Source organism: Apostichopus japonicus, chromosome 16 (assembly GCF_037975245.1).
Source record: "Apostichopus japonicus isolate 1M-3 chromosome 16, ASM3797524v1, whole genome shotgun sequence".
Lineage (NCBI taxonomy): Eukaryota > Metazoa > Echinodermata > Holothuroidea > Aspidochirotida > Stichopodidae > Apostichopus > Apostichopus japonicus.
The window spans coordinates 36,095,151-36,115,263 of record NC_092576.1 but is presented as its reverse complement, the minus strand read 5'-3'; the positions used below and the strand labels follow the sequence as shown (position 1 = coordinate 36,115,263).

The 20,113-nt window shown below is 33.9% G+C and overlaps 2 protein-coding genes across 2 annotated transcripts; both read right to left on the bottom strand.

Annotated features, from left to right (window-relative positions):
- Positions 1-345: 345 nt before the first annotated feature.
- On the bottom strand, positions 346-9,543 carry LOC139982527 (uncharacterized). The gene is made up of 7 exons (XM_071995421.1): positions 9,387-9,543; positions 6,443-6,651; positions 4,092-4,168; positions 3,403-3,458; positions 2,496-2,615; positions 1,508-1,629; positions 346-415 (listed from the first exon to the last, which is right to left on the bottom strand). Exons 1-7 carry the CDS (start codon positions 9,426-9,428, stop codon positions 346-348), a joined length of 696 nt encoding a protein of 231 aa, XP_071851522.1. The 5' UTR covers positions 9,429-9,543.
- A 451-nt stretch (positions 9,544-9,994) lies between these two features.
- Positions 9,995-18,066, bottom strand: LOC139982526 (uncharacterized; the record flags this gene model as incomplete). The annotated part of the gene is made up of 9 exons (XM_071995420.1): positions 9,995-10,096; positions 10,753-10,829; positions 11,103-11,179; positions 11,481-11,686; positions 12,049-12,168; positions 14,636-14,712; positions 14,985-15,061; positions 15,363-15,568; positions 16,549-18,066. Coding segments are annotated over 9 exons (2,460 nt in total), but the record flags the coding sequence as incomplete, so codon positions are not given.
- Between the last annotated feature and the right edge of the window lie 2,047 nt (positions 18,067-20,113).

The window sequence follows — 20,113 nt, the reverse complement described above, 5'->3', positions numbered from 1 at the left end:
ATTTATGTTTTTGCCGTCTCCAACATATTGGTATTGCTAAAATTATCATACAGGTTGACCGATTGTCAAAATGACCTTCAGCAGTACATTTAATAAATGTATGCATGGTAAAAAACAGGTGTATATGAATAGGTACTGAAGCTGATGTCACGTGACACATTACTACCTTTCTGTTGTAATTGCTTTCATCATTCCTATCTGTTATATATTATAAGATATTATCTTTGTTTTATTTATTATGATCTCATCGCTCCAATGAGGAGAATAATATAGTGTAGGTCCTTTGCCAGTTGGGCCATAGGGCAGCTATGTCAGTTGTCATAGCAACGTTTGCCATGGTAATGGTTAATTTTCCTGAGGTGCTTCTCTAATGTCACCCATGGTAGGGTACCCTGGAGCAGCCGGAAGTCCATGACTGAGAGGGTGTCAAACGTGTTGGTGTGTGTCTTATTTTGTGTATGTCTAATTTTGAGTCCAAAACACTTCCCAAACGACCAATTTTCTACAAATTTGATGGGAAGGTACCGCAGGGTAAACAGTTCTGTCTCCCGGACCCCCGCAACCGGACAAAGACAGAAATTTCATCAGTAAGGACTAGCCTACCAACGATTTAAAACCAGACAGTGCTTAGACGTGACGTATTTATTACAATCTCCGGGGACTTGTTTGTCAGTAAATTCCAGGTGTATTAATAAAGGACGCGCGCGTCTACTTCATTGAATACAACTTCTTTTCATTGTATCGTTCAAGTATTTGATTGACAGCTGTTGAACAAAAGAAAATGTTAAACTATTGAAAGTGTCAGTACAGTCAGCGTTCATACTTAGCAAGAAAAAAAAATGATGAAATAAGTTCAATAGACTTTTGCGATAAAACTAAATGTGTACTGAGTAGAAAAGAGGAAATTTTTAACGTAAAAATGTATGATATAAATGTGTACAGTATTGGGTGTATACTGCATATATGACAGGTTAGATTTTTCAATAGGGATTACTAGGACACACAATGTAGCTTTATATATGTAAATAACACTCAAAATAACATTTATATATTTTGTCTCTTCAATTCCCATTGTTTGCAGAATATACTAATAGAAACAAACACAGTACATCTGTTTAAATAATAATCTCTAAGATTTTAATGTAGATCCTTACTAACATTGCAGTATTTTCCTGTCCCTTGCAAACAACCCCCCCCCCCCTTCCCCAACCTACCACCCTCCCTCCCAAACCTACAAGGCCAATAACCCTTATATTATCTCTATAAACTCTACAGTGTGTGTGTGATGTTTACGTGACCCGCCCCGCGGGAACCAAAAATAATTACTAAATTAACAATTCCTATTTTGTTAAAATCATAATATTAACTATTTATTTTATTAATTACTAATATTATCTACTCATTTATTAATTATACTTACTCCAGTTTCTTGAATCTTTGAGAGTGTTGTACATAGTTAAATATTCCATTAACTTCATGTTTATTCATTTCTCTCCCTTTCTCTAACTGTATGGACATCCTCTTCATTGATTTTAGGATTGGTAGAGAGAGACCAGAGGATAGGATAATGTTTCCATCTTCATCAATCTTACTAAAGGACCAGACCAGCTTCACACAGAATATGGGAATCTGAAGAAAGGAAAATAATAAATAGAATTTATATCATCATGTTTGTTTACAGGATAAATACTTGAAAATAATGGAATTATTATTAATTTAGGAATATTAACCTTTATGTTGTCTTCATTTCATATTAATACAATCATATTTGTTTATTTTGAATTTAGTTTTGTTAATTTTTTAATAATTAGCGGTTTGAATAATTAAAAAAAAGATAATTTCCTATTTGTTTACAGGACATGTAATTGATGTTTGTTAAAGGGATGAGCCGGAACTGATATGTTCAAAATGAATTAGATCATATTTAATTTATGTAATTTGTGATGGGAAGATCTGATTGAGTTGGGGTTAGTTTTTCAGTGAACTGTTAATTATTATACATTTTATATTAAGGTATCAGTTTGAGGTATTCTACTTCTTAGGTATGTTTATCAATCACTTCATGTATTTCTGTTTTATTTTAAATGTAAACTTAAATGAAAGGAAAGTATTCGGCCGATTCCGTAAAGCAGGAAACAATTAATTGACCCTTTTTGTCTTAAATCATTATTTTATACTGCACTTCCTTAGAAGAGTTTGAAAGATAAAATTAATTAAGGTAAGATGAACAGGAATATTTTGCTGAATAGAACCTTGAAGAAGGATTTCAAAATGATTATATATTGTTTATTATCCTACACAATATATCTATCCTATCTTGAGCTTACAAATATAAAACCAATTTGAACCTGCATTTCCTTGTTCTAATTTAAACAGTTTAGTATTTAATAACTAAAGCGATCTTATCTCTTCTTAAGACATTTAGCAGTTTGATCTAATTTTAATTTGTATTGATTGATGTATTTATTCAATATATGCCTTTATGTTTTACTTACGTCATGATTGGATGCTTCCACCAGGAACTCTATGACTGACCTCTGTACAGACTCACTGGTGTACCTGAGGATGGACAAATCACCTGAACACATCTCTGTAATAGTCTGGATGTCATCGGGCTATTGAAATAAATAAATAGTAATTATCAATAAAATTACATTAGTGTAAAATTGAGGCGTTAAGGAGACAATGTAATGTGGTTTTAGTGGCGTAGATTAATACATTTAATTAAATCAGCAGATACTTGAAATGAAGTTTAAAATTAGTAAAAGTTGACTGTTTAATTGTGTATGTATTAGTTCCTGCACAGAGAAGCTCTGAAACTAGGTTTAATTGGTTTGAAGAATATCATTTTAAATATGTTAAATTTAATGAATGCATCTAGAAAGGTAACATTATGTGACCTCATAATCTTAATTATGTTGGACAAAATAATGAACAACATTTTCCACGGAAATTTTTACTAACAAACTGTTTTTTTTTTTGGAGAATCTCTTTAATTCAAAGAACAATTACAGTTGAGTGATTATTCTAATTTAATCAGATAAAAAGAAAAAGAAACAACAAAACAAAGGAGTACTTTAAAGAACACGCGACATGATGTCTTTACAGGACTTTGACCGAGATACATTTCCTGAAATGATAATTATTCAGATCCAAATAAATGTATCTAGAATTAAGAGGAAGATATTGTAAGAATCATATCGTCTGTCACCGGATTATTCCATACAAAATATATATCTTTAAGGATGCTGGCTTTTTCTGATTATGCTTTGAAAATGATCGATCCCTCAACCACGTCACTGTTCTGCATGTTACTAATAATAACAGTATCACAGGGAAATGTGAAAGAAACTTACATTATTAATGATTATAAATTACTAAGAAATACCAAACATTACAAACCTTCCTCCATTGACCAGATATCAGATCCAGGTAACGAGCTTCATTCGACGATATGACTGTAAAAATAGATGAAATAATAAAATCAATAAATCATCATAGAAATAAATGACATATTTTAAACAATAAATAAGATGAAATATGAATTTGTTTGACATACTTATAATGTTAACAGTCAGAGGTATTGTATCTGGACTAGAGACATCAAATATCAGTAAACTGAACCATTGAAATGTTCTCTCTAATAATTAATTAGTAATTAAGTACTACAAATTAACAGTCAATAGTAATCAAACTAATAATTATATTATCTTTGTTACCTAATACTTCCGGCTTCCTTTACAGTCATTGTTATTATTTTAATATATATAGGGACTTGATAGAAAGCTGACTTAAATCAGCTCAGGAGCACAAAAAAAGGAGGAACTTTTAGGAATTCCCCCATCCCCATTCTACCAACCCCCACACAGGACTAGTCTGTTTGTTGAATGCAAGATATACCCATGGATCCCCATTCTAGATTCAGTCTTACCAACAGATATCTCATTATACTAGTCCACACACCACCCACCCCACCCCCAGCTCCCACCCCCTCTACCAAACTTCCCTCTCTTGTCACAAATCTGTGAAACGTTGCAATAAAGCAATCAACTTGATGAAAAATTATTTTAATTTATAACGTTATACCGTACCTTTAATATTCCTTGATCTTGATTCTTCTGGTATGATGTCTGGCTTGATCGACGACGGCACTTTACAGTTATTAAGCCTGCAAAGTTAAAGAAAGCAGGGAAAGTAAATATTTAATATTTATAAATTAAATGAATATCTGATGTCATCATTGTTATAAATAACATGAAGGTCAATGCATTTGCCTGTTGACAAGTATCAGCCATTAGTTATGATGGCCAAACAACCCCTCCACCACCCCTACTTACACCACTCCCATTATCATTTGATGATTTGTTAATTTAACTATTTATATTTTTAATAAAATTTGCATAACTCTTGAAAATATCCTTAATTTTAATAACAATAAATTAATTTAAAATAAACAGCAAACTTTTTCGTTTCCATGTACTTGAATTTCTCCCTATACTTTTGTGTCAAGCTTTACATAACAATTTATATGTATTTGTTCATTGCAGTTCTAATTCGTGTATAAGTTTTAATGTTATTTGTTGTTCCTATTATACTGAAAAGCACCCACCCCCCACTAACCCACCCAGTTATATCCTATTCTGTGGAAAACCCGTACGAGGTGTTTTACACTATACAATCAGTAATGAAAGAAAAATGTTAACATATTTCCCAGTTTACAGATCCTTACAAATATTGCAACATTTTAAACCGCACGTCTTAACACAAGATTTGTAAATTTAAAGATGAACGATAGTGATTTTTCAGCATCGACGAAAAAATACGATTTTATTCAAGAGTATTTTAGTTGATTTCCATATTACACATGTGAAAATTCAAGTCAATGCGATGTTGGGAAAGGCTTAAAAAAAAAATCCTAAGCTCGTTGATTTTTTAAACAAAAATTGGGCTTTTCGCGAACAGCGATATGATGATCACGTGATCTACATTGACATGTGACGTCATTATGATGATAACAAAGTGAGCTCGGCGTAGTGTACTTCAGCAGTGTGCACTTAGTGTGTAAGTTTAGTTGCAACCTACTCTATATTGGACTCGACAAACAACCTAAACCAGAGAGGAGATTTGATACACTGCGTGAGACCAGGGAGTTCCATAACAACTCCCTGGTGAGACTTTTAACGGTCTAATTTTAATAAGGTGTTATTGTTCCTGCTTTTTCTTGTCGTTTTAGTGAAGCCGACTGCCCCAATGTAAATTACGGAATAATCGGTCATAGAGCCATCTCGGGCCCAATTGAAATTTGCGTGGCAAGGTCAGTAAAGTAAAAAAAGTTTGAAAGATTGATGCTCTTATGCCGCATTATTTATATATATCCCGATAAATGCAACAGTAAGTGTTGGAACTGGAAGCCATGTCAGACGTGAACAACCTAATGACTATGTGAGGAGAGAATCCACGTGCAAAAATGTGTGTTTGCTCGAGCGAAACAAAACATCGTGTAAGTATTACTTACGATAGCGCACACTGTCACTTATGCACAGTGTGAAAGTACCGTTTGCGGACCTACGTGAAGTTGGGCTAGAATACGATTCCTCCTGAAGCCCAAACTACGAGGCATGTATGTGAATAAACCCAATAGGCATTGCATGTAGTGAGAAAATTGTTCGAGCTAGACTAACTACTCGAATGAGTTCAAATGCGGTTGTATTTCAAGCTCAATGAACCTTTCTGTTGGATTTAATGACGCACGGAACAAGGAACGTTTATGTTTTACAGTAGGCCTAGTGCATACAAGCGAATCTACTTTGTTTAGAACTTTGGATTTTCTTTCGGATGTTATACTAAACTACGTTTGAGACTATCATCACTATTGTTATTGCGCCAGTTTGACTGGTAAGTGAGCACATTCATACAAAATTTCGTAAAAATTGTTTGTAAACACGTGGTGAAGAAATCAAGAAACACCATGATATTCATTATCTATTTATGTCTTGAACATTACGCCGGAAAAAAAAACAGTTATGCTGACACGAAATGCACGCACAGCTCCGTACTTAGCAGTTCACAACAGAAAAGATCATCACAGTGACGTCATTCACTGACCTGAGGGCTGTTCAAGGTCGTTGCAGTGTTTGCAAATTCCTAAATTACGGAGACGAAAAAACGATGTTTTAATTCCCTTTTTTATAACTTTCCGGTGTGCTATTTGGAAAATTAAAAAAATATGTTGCTTGGTAACATATAAACTACATTATATATGAAAATGAGAGATTTTTTTTCTGTCACTATCATTCTACATTAACAAAAGAAAAAATTCACTGCACAATACCATTACCTTATACCCTCCTATATACCCCATACGTTTACCCTATGACTACCCCTCCTCCCCCTCTAACCCACATAATATCAACCAAGGCCTGTCACAATGTTTTCCCCTTACCATAGTTCCTTGAATCTTGATGACTGTATTCCATATTTTATTAATCCGATCACTTCTTCCTCTGTTAATTCCTGTTTCTTTATTCTTGCAGTGATGGATATCTTCTCTACTGATAATAGGATTGATAAACTAAGACCGGACTCAAGTCTAATATCTTTACCGTCAAATCCACTGAAGGACCATTCTAGGCGTAGATGAGATATTGGAATCTGAAGAATAGGAAAGAAAGATCACAGTTAACTTATCTTATAGTTCATCCATGATAAATAAATACGCCTGATGAATATTCAACGTATATGAAAAAGAACACAAAAATGAATAAAAAAGCTATACAATTAATCATTAATTTGAACGAAGAATTGTCTGTGATTTCTTATTTTTTCAATATTCATAATATTAGGAACATTATTGCATTTAAATTATTAATGATAAAAAGAAAGACGAGTGGTGATTTATTCAAACTTACTTGCCAAACGTACCAATAAAAAAAAAGCATGATTTAATAATGATTTGATTAAAATATAATTCGTAAGCTGACGAAATTCAGATACAAGTAAAAACAGTGTTAGAAATATTTATATTTGGTCTGTAATATGATATTTAACACAAATATTAAGGATTTCTGTAGTTTTCATAATCTATGCTATTGTTTCCTACAGCCACACTAGCGGAGACTCGACAACGTTCTTGCCGTGAGTGACCCACAACTAACGAGTTTCCTTTCCGGGAGATACAACGCATCTCGATACGTGTGTTTATCGTAAGGCCTATACCCTACTTGCAATCAATATCGTAATCATAAAAATAAAATCATTTCCAATCATTATAATTACGCACAGATTATATAGGGCTATATTAATTACGTGGCGTACATATGTAAGACTTTCCATTCGCCAGTCGAACGATTGACAAACCAGTAGCGTAGGTATATTTCCGGCCCGGTTTAAAATAACCTAGCCTAGCTTAAGCCTACACAGTTTGAACGAAGCCACCGTCATATAATAATATAAAGTAATATTTATAATTTTATAGATTCATTACATCCCCCCCCCCCCCCATTTTGATACCGTTTACCTGTAATTTTTTGATCTCTCACTTTTGACCTACTGTAAGCCTAGATCTAGCCTAGATTAGTTATAAACATCCATCCTTACTGCTACCTACTTTACCTCATTTGTCTATTTAGGCCCACACTCCATGGTAGATAATTTATTTAGAATAAAGTTGGAAACTAATTTTATGACTGAGACAATAATTAAATCCAAATTTAAAAAGGCTGGCGGAGGATATACATATATATTGCTATATTCTAAGCTCTTACTTTTCCCGGTAAGAGAATCTTATGCTAGCCGTAGCTAACGGTTAATTTAAAGTCTAACGTTGCATTACGAAGGCTAAAACGTTGATAATGAAACACTTGACACCCTGAATGTAACGCGGACACTGTCCGGTATCATGTGACGTGTTTAAGACGTAGCCTAGGCCTACGCGTGTGATATGTATTAGATCGCAAACTTTTTGCTTCTTTTTATTTTCCCTAAAAAGCTAGCGTTATTTGTTATACCTACATTTGTTTTTACAACTAACATTAGGCGACCACGTCAACCAATAGGCCTTAGTATAACGCCAATAATGAATTAACGCTGTCGGTGCAAACGAGTAGACATTTATACTGGCCACTAAAATAGTCATTTCATATTGGCAAGGTGACATATAGAGGTATTACCTTTGACATTCATGCAACGACAAGTCTTACAGAAAAGACCAAATCTCTAAAGCATGCCTAGGCCTAGGCCTATAATCTTTAAATAGGCCTATAATTACCGTAAGTCAATATACTAACAGCAGCAAACCATACGCGGTGTACGTCCATTAGCAGTCATAATATGTAAGTGTAACTTACTGTAACTAGTAGTGTAAATAGTAGTAACGAACTGAATCTCCACATAGAGTGTATGTACTTTTTACGTGACCCGCCATGCGGGGATCTATACGTAAGTCTTCGTGCGCAGATGATCAACGTTCACTGTGCGGCTTTGTTTAATTTGAGAACAGGTGAGGTGTTTTGTTGTTTGAGTGTACTAGTACGTCAAAGAAAGTTTTCAAATGTTTTAAACTTTTTAGGCTTTTGCTATTCTTTTCCAAACGTTCCTTCTACTGTACCAAATTGCATGAAACTTTTGTAAAATATTAATAAGCCAATATTAGTTGGACAAACCAAATATATTTACTTTTTAATCCAAAAATAAAGAAGGAAAATGGCACCTTATTATATATGCATATTCTAATTGTAATATACCGACTGGTTTTGCAGACTAGAGGGCGCCCTTATTAAACAAATGTTACAGGGAAGCCGAGGGTGATGAGTGAAGACTAGGGATATAGGAACGACTACGTACCTTGATGGTAGATTTGTATTTCCTTTCAGTCTGCAGGGTTCCAACTCTTTTTCTAATTATAGCTATTTTTGAAACGTTTGGAGATAAATGAACGGTCCTATCGTGTTTGTTCCATAGTCCACAATAAACTATTGAAATTGTCATTACTTAGGTTAATGGTAATATTTCTTAGACAAATGGTGACGTCACTGTGTCATATCAAGGTGTATACTATTTAACTAGTGAAAACAGTGATAGTCTCGGCTGCGTATAACGGGCGATCGTGTCACATTTGTTTTAATCAGACACTAACACTTGGTTAATAAATAACATGTAATTATCTCGGTCAGATTAGTAGCATTAGATCAAGTATAATATTCGTTGCTCATAATGGACACATGGTACTGCAATGTACCGTTATAAGAATGGTTAGTGTTGCCTTTACATATATATATGTTTTCATTTAAAGAGACAAACAGTTGAACTGATAAATAATCTAAATGCATTACAATGATCTAATAAACTTGAAATATTCCTATGGCTGTGTTAAAATATAGGTGACTTACGTTGTGACTTGATGCAATTTCAAGAAGCAACATCGTAGACATCTGGAGTTGTTTAGAATCAGTTCTCCTTACAGACACAATACTCGAACACAGACGTCGTAAACTGGTTGGACCCTTAGTCTGGAATTGAAAAAAGAGAACCGTCTTCAAATGAATAAAGAACGAACCTCAAGTTGTAAACTTGTAATATATTGTAATTGCTCCCTTGAGTATCAACATTTCACATAATATTAACGGTAGATGAAAGCTGTGAGGGGAACTTATAACTCCCCAACCCGCTTAAATTGTATGCTTGAGGGAAATTAAGTTAAATGAACTGTTTGACATTTGGCTTTTCATAACACCATAAAGACTCTGCTGTCTGTTAGGAATTTGATTTTTAGCAAGGGGTGGCAAATATTTTGCCATATTCGTTCTGGGTAGGGGTCTAAGGGTAGGGAGATACCATCCCCGTGAGAAAACTTTCGTTCAGGGGTATATATTAAAAATTGTGCTAACATCAGTCACGGATCTTTTTTTAATTAATGATTGTATGACTCTTATTGACACCTTATAGGCTCTACCCTTTGTTAAGATTTTAGGTATGGATAGAGGGAAGGGGCTATGAATTATGGTAACATTCGTTTTGTGGGAATACGACATTGCTCTTCGTCTTTATACACACCTTTGAAGAACGAAATAATTGTTCCCATTCTACCTGCGGCTAAAGTCTATGTATATCAACCATATAACAAAACAAAAATATGAATTCATAAAAGTTCATGTTGGTAGATATACACCGGTGCATAGTATGTATATTGTAATGCCGGTGGAGAAGTTCTGCTTTTATTACAGAAGACAATAACATTTGAGTATTGAAATTTCAATTACTGAAAATCAAAGTGAACTTGTTCAGCGAAATATCGTGTACCAAGTCAACAAAAACAGGCAACCCTACAAAATCTTGTTTTTAAACAATGATACCCTCACCAAACTATTCTTAGTTTCCAGACAGTTCTTCATTTGGAAGCACCCCGTGTAAATAATCAAAGGTTCCGTCCGTCTGGAATGCAAACTGTCTAGATGGGTTGCTGGGCCTTGTGTGTTAGGGACATACATAAATCCTGGAAACACGTGCTCTAACATAAAATTATATGATGTTTGTCTTTATATGCTTTTCTTTTCATTTATGTTGAGTTTCTTTCTTACTTGTGTTGAATTACTTCAAATAAGGTGGTAGGGTGGCTAAAATTCAACTTAAACTTCAGAATCACGTTATACGTTATTACATATCTGTTGGAGAATGTCGAGTATGTTCCAGCTTGACACAGTTTTTATTTTTTTTTAATTAAACAAATGTAAGATCAATACCAACATGAAAACTTACTGAATCAGGTAAAAAGCCTCTCCATTTGCCACTGCTAAGGTCTAAATGGAATTCACAATCCAATGGTTTCCACAAGACTGAAAGAAAATTATGCAAACGATTTCGTATTCACTTGACAATACACATAGCATCAAATTAACAATCTGGATCGCGGTTAGGTTTATGGTTCTGGATTTCCAACCCTTAACTAGGTGGCAGGCATTACCTCTTAGCTAAACAATTAATTCTGACAATTCTTTTACCTGGTCTGGCATATTGTTCGCCACCTCCCATCTCTCTACCAACGGTTACGCTACTGAGTATATATACTAAATATAACGCAATCGCTATATAAGTTGAAACACACTTACCTGTTAATGTTTGGGTCTTCATTGTAGAAATGAGAGACTTGGAGTCAAAGGAAAGTGGCAGCACACAATCAATGAATCTGTTCATACAAAGTGTAAATAGACGGTTATTCTTCTAAGAGTTCAGAACATTTAAGTTACACCTTGTTTGATAAATTTCAACGAACACTTGTAAAGGTGTTCTACGAATATCCATGTCTCTGATGTGTCAACCAGTTTGACCATAATACCTTTTGATACATTAACACAATGTGTTTAAACTGATAAGTACATAACAAAATGAGATATAAAACTCGTGAAAACCACGCTAAACAATTGTATAGTTAACTTTGGTAAATCATATCACCAACATTCAAATATGGAAATGAGTTCAATACTAACGAAATCTTTGTTAAGTTGTTACACTTCATTCCATATCGTATAGCTCCTAATATCTCTTTGGCCGTAAATATTTTCCCTCTCTTTTCTTTGATTTCCAGTTGCTCAAGTGATGACAGTTTGGGCACACGAAGTCCTGATTCAAGGATTATTCTACTTTGATCTGCACCAGCAAAACATTTGTCTAGGTTTAGACAGGATACTGCCATCTAAAAGAGAACACAACGAATACAGCATTGAGAAAATATTGATATAGTAAATAACTTTTTTCCTTGAAATTTGGGTTATTTCACAATATATTGGGTTCAAGAATAGACAGTTCTGTTAGAACAATGATCCATATTACAGCGACGATGACGAAGTATTTTGGGTTATGGCAAGTTCATTCAGCTCTGTTTGTATTGACAACTAGAACTATTGACAATAAGAAAGATTATTCTATATATTGATAACGTAGTAAACAATATTTGTGTTCATAATATATCAATAAGTTGCCCTTAGCTTGAAAGTTAAATATTTCAACTGCTCTTTAAACATTACAAATTAATGCTGTATATTTTCATTGACTTACACTATGACTGGATGCAATTTTCAAGATCATGATCAAGGACGGCTGATGTTGATTGACCTCTTTGCTCTGTAGAACAATTGGCTTCGAACACATTTGCTGTAAACTCAGTTGATCATCAAACTATGAATTACAGGACAAGTAACATGATTTTAACATGAATTAACATATTTAAAAAAAAGTATTACTACGAAGTTAATGATGCTCTGCTAAGCAGAGGTCAGCAACAGTTAAAACAATTTTAAAATGCAGCCGTAAAGAGTTTTAATTCCTCTAAAAAATATATTAAATTACTCTTCGTTATGTCTAAGACACTCATTATATCTTATTGACAAATGTGAATGTTTCATTATAAAGTAGATTCAGGTATAAACATCTAACCATATTAGTAAACATTTTTCTTTCAATTCCGTGTCAGTTACTAATTAATATATTATGATTGGAATTGGAGATTAACACAAAATACAAACTTTAGATGCAACGTTAAATGTAAATTTCAGAATGCCTCAAAATATATAAAGCACACAAATCACATATGTTATAAATGTTTACATATCTGTGACAGAATGTTGATTATTTTCCATTTGACATTAACAAAAATTTACTATTAAAAAAAGAGAAGTAAGTTCGATATCGACACATATACTTACTGGAGCAGGTAGAAAGTTAATCCATTTGCCACTGCTAAGGTCTAAATGAAATTCACAATCCAATGGTGACCACGAGACTGAAAGAAAATTATGCAAATGATTTATCATTTACTTAACAATACACATAGCATCAAATTAACAATCTGGATCGCGCTAAGGTTTATGGTTTTGGATTTTCAACGCTTTACTAGGTGGTAGGCATTACCTATTTGTTAAACAAATAATTCTCATAAATCTGTTGTGAGGCCTGACAGATATTTCGACACCTCCCATCCCTCTCCCCGTGGTTACGCCACTGATTAATTACTCACTAAAACGCAATCGCTATATATGTTGAACTACACTTACCTGTCAATTTTTGGGTTTTCATTGTAGGAATGAGAGACTTGGAGTCAAAGGAGAGTGGCAGCACACAATCAATAAACCTGTTCATACAAAGTGTAAACAGACGGTCATTATACTAATAATATAAAACATTCAAGTTACATCTTGTTTATTAAATAAGAATGAGCTTTTTGTGAAGGAAATATATGATCCTTCATGTTTCTGATGTGTCAACCAATTTGACCATAATCACTCTTGATGCATTAACACAATGTGTTTAAAGCTGATAAATACATAACACTATGAACATATAACGGTCGTGAAAACCATGCTACAAAAATAAAGTTAATTTTGGTAAATCACATCACCAACATTCAAATATGGATATGAGTTCAATACTTACGATATCTTTGATAAGTTGTGACATTCAATTCCATATCGTATCGCTCCTAATATCTCTTCTGACGTAAATATTTTCCCTTTCTTTGCTTTGATTTCCAGTTGCTCGAGTGATGACAGGTTGGGCACACGAATCCCAGATTCAAGGATTATTTCATTTTGATCTGCACCAGTAAAACATTTGTCTAGGTTTAGACAGGATACTGCAATCTAAAATAGAAAAAAAAAAATCAACAGTGTTAGAGTATGAATACAGTAAATTAAAAAAAAATCCTTCAAATTTGGGTTATTTCACAATATATTAGATTCAAGAATATACATTTTTGTTAGAACAACGATCCATATTACAGCGACTATTACGAAGTATTTTGGGTTATGGCAAGTTCATTCATATATGTTTGTATTAACAATTAGAACTACTGACAATAAGAAAGATTATTCTTTCTATTGATAATGTAGTAAACAATATTTGTGTTCATAATTTATCATTAAGTTGCTCTTAGCTTGAAAATTAAATATTTCAACTACTCTTTAAACCTTACAAATTAATGCTATATCTTTACATTGACTTACGTTATGCCTGGATGCAATTTTCAAGATCATCATCAAGGAAGGCTGATGTTGATTCACCTCTTTGCTCTGTAGAACAATTGGCTTCGAACACATTTGCTGTAAACTCAGTCGATCATCAAACTAAGAATATCAGGACAAGTAACATGATTTTAATATAAATTAACATATTTAAAAAAAAATTTATATGAACTTCCTGATGCTTTAATAAGCTTAGGTTAGCAACAGTTAAACTATTTGGAAATGCAACTTTCAAGAATTTGATTCCTCTAGAAAAGAAAAATGTGTCACTCTTTGTTATGTCTAAGGAACTCATTATATCTTCTTAGCAAAATTCGAATGTTCCATTATAAGGGCTAAGGGTGAATAAAATAAACGCCTAAACCATAGTAGTGAACTTTTCATTACAATTCCGTGTCAATTACTAATTATTTGATTATTTTTGGAAATCACGAAAAGCAGAAAATACACAGTTTAGATGCAACGTTAGATGTAAATTTCAGAATGCAAACAATGTGTAAAGCACAAAAACCACATATGTAATACATTGTTATATATTTTTGGGAGAATGTCGACTATATTCCAACGTGACACATTTTGTTTTAATGTTAAACAAATGTAAGACCAATATCGGCATATATACTTACTGAAGCAGGTAGAAAGTCAATCCATTTGCCACTACTAAGGTCTAAATGAAATTCACAATCCAATGGTTTCCACGAGACTGAAAGAAAAATATGCAAATGATTTATTATTTAATTTACAATACACATAGCATCAAATGAACAATCTGGATCGCAGATAGGTTTCTGTTTTGGGGTTGCCAAACGCTCCATTAGGTGGCTGGCTTTACTTATTTGCTACACAAATAGTTCTGGCAATTCCTGTGTGAAGCCTGGCAGATATTTCGACACCTTCCATCCCACTCTCCGTGGTTACGCCAATGATTACACACTCACTGAAACGCAATCGCTATATAAGTTGAACTATATTTACCTGTCAATTTATGGGTCTTCATTGCTGGGATGAGAGACTCGGAGTTAAAGGAAAGTGGCAGCACACAATCAATGAACCTGTTCATACAAAGTGTAAATAGATGGTCATTCTACTAATAGTATGAAGCATCTAGTTACATCCTGTTTGTTAAATAAGAATGATCTTTTTGTGAAGGAAACATACAATCATTCATGTCTCTGATGTGTCAACCAGTTTGACCATAATCACTCTTGATGCATTAACACAATGTGTTTAAAACTGATAAATACATAACACTATGAACATACAACGGTCGTGAAAACCACGCTAAAAAATTACAGTTACTTTTGGTAAATCACATCACCAACATTCAAATATGGATATAAGTTCAATACTAACGTTATCTTTGTTAAGTTGTGACATTCAATTCCATATCGTATTGCTCCTAATATCTCTTCTGCCGTAAATATTTTCCCTTTCTGTTCTTTGATTTCCATTTGCTCGAGTGATGACAGATTGGGCACACGAAGTCCAGATTCAAGGGTTATTTCACTTTGATCGGCACTAGTAAAACATGTGTCCAGGCTAAGACAAGATACTGCAATCTAAAGAAAAAGTATGAATTAACAATGAGAACATTATAATGTGGGTTATTTGATAGTTTATTTGGTTTAAGAATATACATGTCGTCAGAAGAACGATCCATATTTCAAGTATGATGACGAGGTAATTTGGGTTTATGGCATTCCCATTCAGCCATGTTTGTTGTGACTAAAATATAGAATACTGAAGTACAGCCGTAATCATTTAATAAATTGCCGGTAATTTATCAGAATATTTCGCTTCAGGATGATACTTATATGTTAAAACACTTTTGTTCAACAATATATATTACAGGAAAACAATTTCCCTAGATATTCACTGAATTATATGATGAATAAGTATATCATAGATGACGTCTTCGACTGAAGGACCTGTTATGAAAGATATTTACAACAAATTTCTACATATATAAATGCTAGACTCTATGCCTGTGTTATACTAATTGTGTTAAATATTTATTTTAAGCAGAAGACGTAATGTATTTCATTACAACATTGTTTCGGTCAGCAATGTGTATCTGTTTCTAATGTTCCACATAATTGAAATACAATTTCATCACCCTGTTATTTATATTTCAAATGAAATATGCTCATGAAATATCCTTATTTTCGTACAGAATAGTATTGAATAAGTTATTATAAAACATGAAACCACTACTGCTAACGGTCTACACATAAGGGTATGACATTTTGCTTTCTCGTATTTGAATACTTGTGAACGATCTTCACAAAACGAATTCATGGTAACTTCAGCAAAACGGTTACATGAAAAATACGTGTACTTTGGAATATGTCTGTACTTAAATAGCTCGTGACTGGTGGAACTATTAGGAAAATTGTTACAACTATATCCAATATATTAACTAACCTTGTGTCCGTAATTAGCGTTATTGGTGTTGATGTCAGAAAAAAAACAAAAAACATTCCATATGACATTGGCGAAGACCCTACCCTCATGACTGAATTAGTTGTAGTTTACTTACTTCAGTTCTGGATGCAAGATCTAAGACCTGTATAGTGGATCTCTGCAGAAGTTTGCTGTCAGATGTTTGGAGCTTAATCTCTTCAGAGCAGACCTCTGTTATGGTCCCCTTGATGTCTTCATCCAATTCCCCGGTTTGTTCCATGATGCAGAGGATTGCGAAATTTCTACAATCCTGTCTTCTTTTCAAATAAGTTACTATTTTACTGCTAACTTTAGAGTCAATTCCACAGCTAAATCTGAAGAGGTACTGTAGATCATTTGGATCGAATTTATCAAGAACTTCTTTCACTTTGGCTGCATCCTCTGTAGCAGCTACGATTTTAACGAGTCGAAAAGCTGCAAACCATTCACAAAATAGCTTATGGTAGAAGTGTACTTCAATTATTGTATGTTCCTCCTGTCGATTTGTTTCGGTCATGACAACAACCATTTCTTCTACCAAGAGACCAAGTGCAAGATAGTGATTATATAAACCTCGACCAAGTCGATCACACAACATTTTCTTCTCCCAAGAAAGTTGTTGATTTTCGTTAGCGAGTCCTTCATATGCCACTTCATCTAATTCAGTGTGTTCGATTTCAAATTGACTATTGTATGGTTCTGTATTATTATTCCGACGTTTGTTCCTCATGTGGCTATGAAAGCATTTCATCATGTTACGAAAAAAGTCTGTAACTGATTTACAGTCAAGAAATTCTTTTTCCTCGTGGCTCATATGAGCGAACATGACAAATAGCAGAGGCACTACGCATAAGTCATCAAGGATTGGGTTTGCTTGTAAGGCTTCCCTAATTTTCCGGACTTCCCATTTATTGTCGGTGACTGCCTTACGAATGTACTTCTCTCGAGCTTCATCGTCAAAGCCAGTAAACTTAATATGCTTTGTTATGTCTTTGTCAATCTCCTTCGGGTTATACCGCGTTGTTATAGAAACATTGATCTCTGGGAAAATCTCTCCTGTAATTATACGTTCCACGTCACTTCCAGTTTCTGTATCTTGATCAGGGTACTCATCGTATCCATCAAGAAGTATCTCAACAGAAGTACAACTTTCTATAATATCTTTTATATCCGTAGATTTTATTTGCTTGTCGTCAGGTACTAAGAGCCGTTTAATCGCCTCGTAGATAGATGTAATGCCGCCAAGCTGTCTCAGGCGCAGCAGAATAAGTATATCTACGTCTTTTAATGGTGAATCTTTTACACCTTTGCACCAATCATAGGCGAGTTGTAGAGTCGATGTTGATTTGCCATACCCGGCTTCTGCTTTTATGATTCGGCGTGTGGATTTTATCCGCAGGTCAGTGAATATATCTTTATACGACTCTATACCTACCCATTTATCGTCTTCAGTAATGTAGATCTCTATACCTCCCTCTATAAATACCTTATCTACGCGATAAAGTCTGTCTTTGATGTATGGTATTGGCTGGACTGCGTCATATTGTAGTTTGTACGTCTTCTTCAGAGATTGTAAGAATTTCTGTTTTTTAACTGTTAAGTTAGGATAGAAATATTAGACCTGTTAACACACCGTGCTGTATATCAACTAAAAGTGTAATTTGTGTTTTCTGATATAGGGTGTGAGGGTGTATTAGGGTGATCGATGGAAATGGTAATTATACATGTGGCTAAATAAACCTTTTATGCCTGACATCTTTGTCTGTTAATCTCAGCTTAATTAATAGCTTGGTATTTTGCAGTGTTGCAACATTTTTGTTATATTGAGTCAGCCTGCAAAAGTAGCTCCTTGAACAATTAAAGATTGTTAGTACATTCACTTTTTTAGCAGTTTAAGGATCGGAATTAACCAAACCGCCATTTTTGTTCAAATTCTGTAAAACATCGTGATTAAAGGATGATTCAGTAGAAACAAAACGTTATGCAAAGATGCAGTATGACATTCAGAATAAGCGACAATTTAGTTTACGAACATTTGGTATGATGTACATCAAGATAAGTACTAAAATTAGGTCTGCGCTGTTGCAAAAAAAATAAAAATAAATTTGCAGAGCAATTTATATAATTACCAATACAGGGGATGTATATATGTATCCTATTTTTTCATTATTTAAAAAAGGAAATTCATCCTTTCTTATGCACAATAATGGCCTTATAAAAAAGGGTCACAATTGAATACCTTTAACGTGAATATATTCATTATTCTACATTAAGTTAACTGTATGTAGATGATGCTCATCGGATTATATCAGATTCGCCACAGTGACTGATATCTTTCAATGTGCAATGGTGCTATTATGTATTGCCTTGTTTAGTCAAAATTTCATCTAGAGGCATCATGGTACCTACAAGAAGATTTCTATTGAACATATGTTGTACATGCTGTTTATTTTGTCAATCATTTCTAGGAACAACTAGCGATAACTTTATGAAAGTTGCACTTCACTCCTTTCGCTACTCCTTGCCTTAGTCATTTGCCGTGATCGACATGCGATTATTCTTCCAAATTTAAAGAACAAAGACAGCATTTTCATGTTGAATATTAAATCAATAAAAGAGTATTACAATGTGTACTATTTCCTGCCTTAACAATGCGTATTTATTATATTGGCGAAATATTTCGGAACAGGAAAGTTGGAGGAAGGAGGCAGTTGGAATATGGAGATTAAGACGATACTTGGCATCTGCTTTTCATAGATATATACGTTTAGTCTTCAACTACGTAGACTGATCAACATGAACGGTTTCCCCTCCCTACCTTTTTACACAAATATTTTCAAGCAGACATTTGAAAATATTCAAAGATAATAAGACGAACCTTTTAAATCAAGTTCCTGTTCTGTAGGGCGTGAGCGGCGGTTACCCATGATTTTAGATGATCATCTGGTGAAAAGAAATGAAGAAGTGTAAACTATAATATATTTGTTTTACGTTATACTTACTAAAATCATGCAGCTGAACATCCCCAACTACGCAAGAGTTTGTGGAAAATTGTAAAATGAGACGTACATATTATACCTGAAAGACAATTCCATGATTTTGCCCTAGAGTTATAGAAAAAAAGTATTTTGACCGAGACCGTTGGTTTTTTACTTAAGTTATCATGGTAAAACATGTTTTGATATTACTTGAAATGTCCATTAAACTTGTGAAGTTTGCAAGTCAACCAAATATTTTCCATTAGAGTGATATTGAAAGGCCGCTCTCTGACAAGTGTAACATGTGACCTTTTGACGTTTACTCCCACATTCGTTCCGGTTAGTTAGTACTATATATTTTAATATAATTTGACAAGTCAACTCACCGCTCCCTGTTTGAGTTAAAGTAAAAAGTTGCATGTTGGATAGTTAAACTTCTGAAATGAGGCAGTGTTTGTTTTCTAAGGGTCTTTTATCATGAAGAACCTTCGTACCAAATTTGAAGGCAATCGGATCAGCCGTGTAGGTAGATTTTGTAACACTAAATTACACTCAATATATAGCATAATGCCTGATGTTTTAATAGTTTTTGGGAAGGTGGCAACCTTAGATACTCTAGTAGATCAATGGCACTTTACTGAAGAAGACCTCTGATATTTCAGGTCAGGTTTGGGTCAGTTGGAG

What these genes read in the sequence shown, in the direction of transcription:
- LOC139982527 (XM_071995421.1), bottom strand. Translation starts at nt 9,428, where the DNA reads ATGTCTACGATGTTGCTTCTTGAAATTGCATCAAGTCACAAC. An exon ending in TGGAAGCATCCAATCATGAC is followed by an intron (nt 1,630 to 2,495) that starts GTAAGTAAAACA and finishes TCCTTTCTTCAG; the next exon opens with ATTCCCATATTCTGTGTGAA. An exon ending in ATGAAGAGGATGTCCATACA is followed by an intron (nt 416 to 1,507) that starts GTTAGAGAAAGG and finishes ACACCCTCTCAG; the next exon opens with TCATGGACTTCCGGCTGCTC.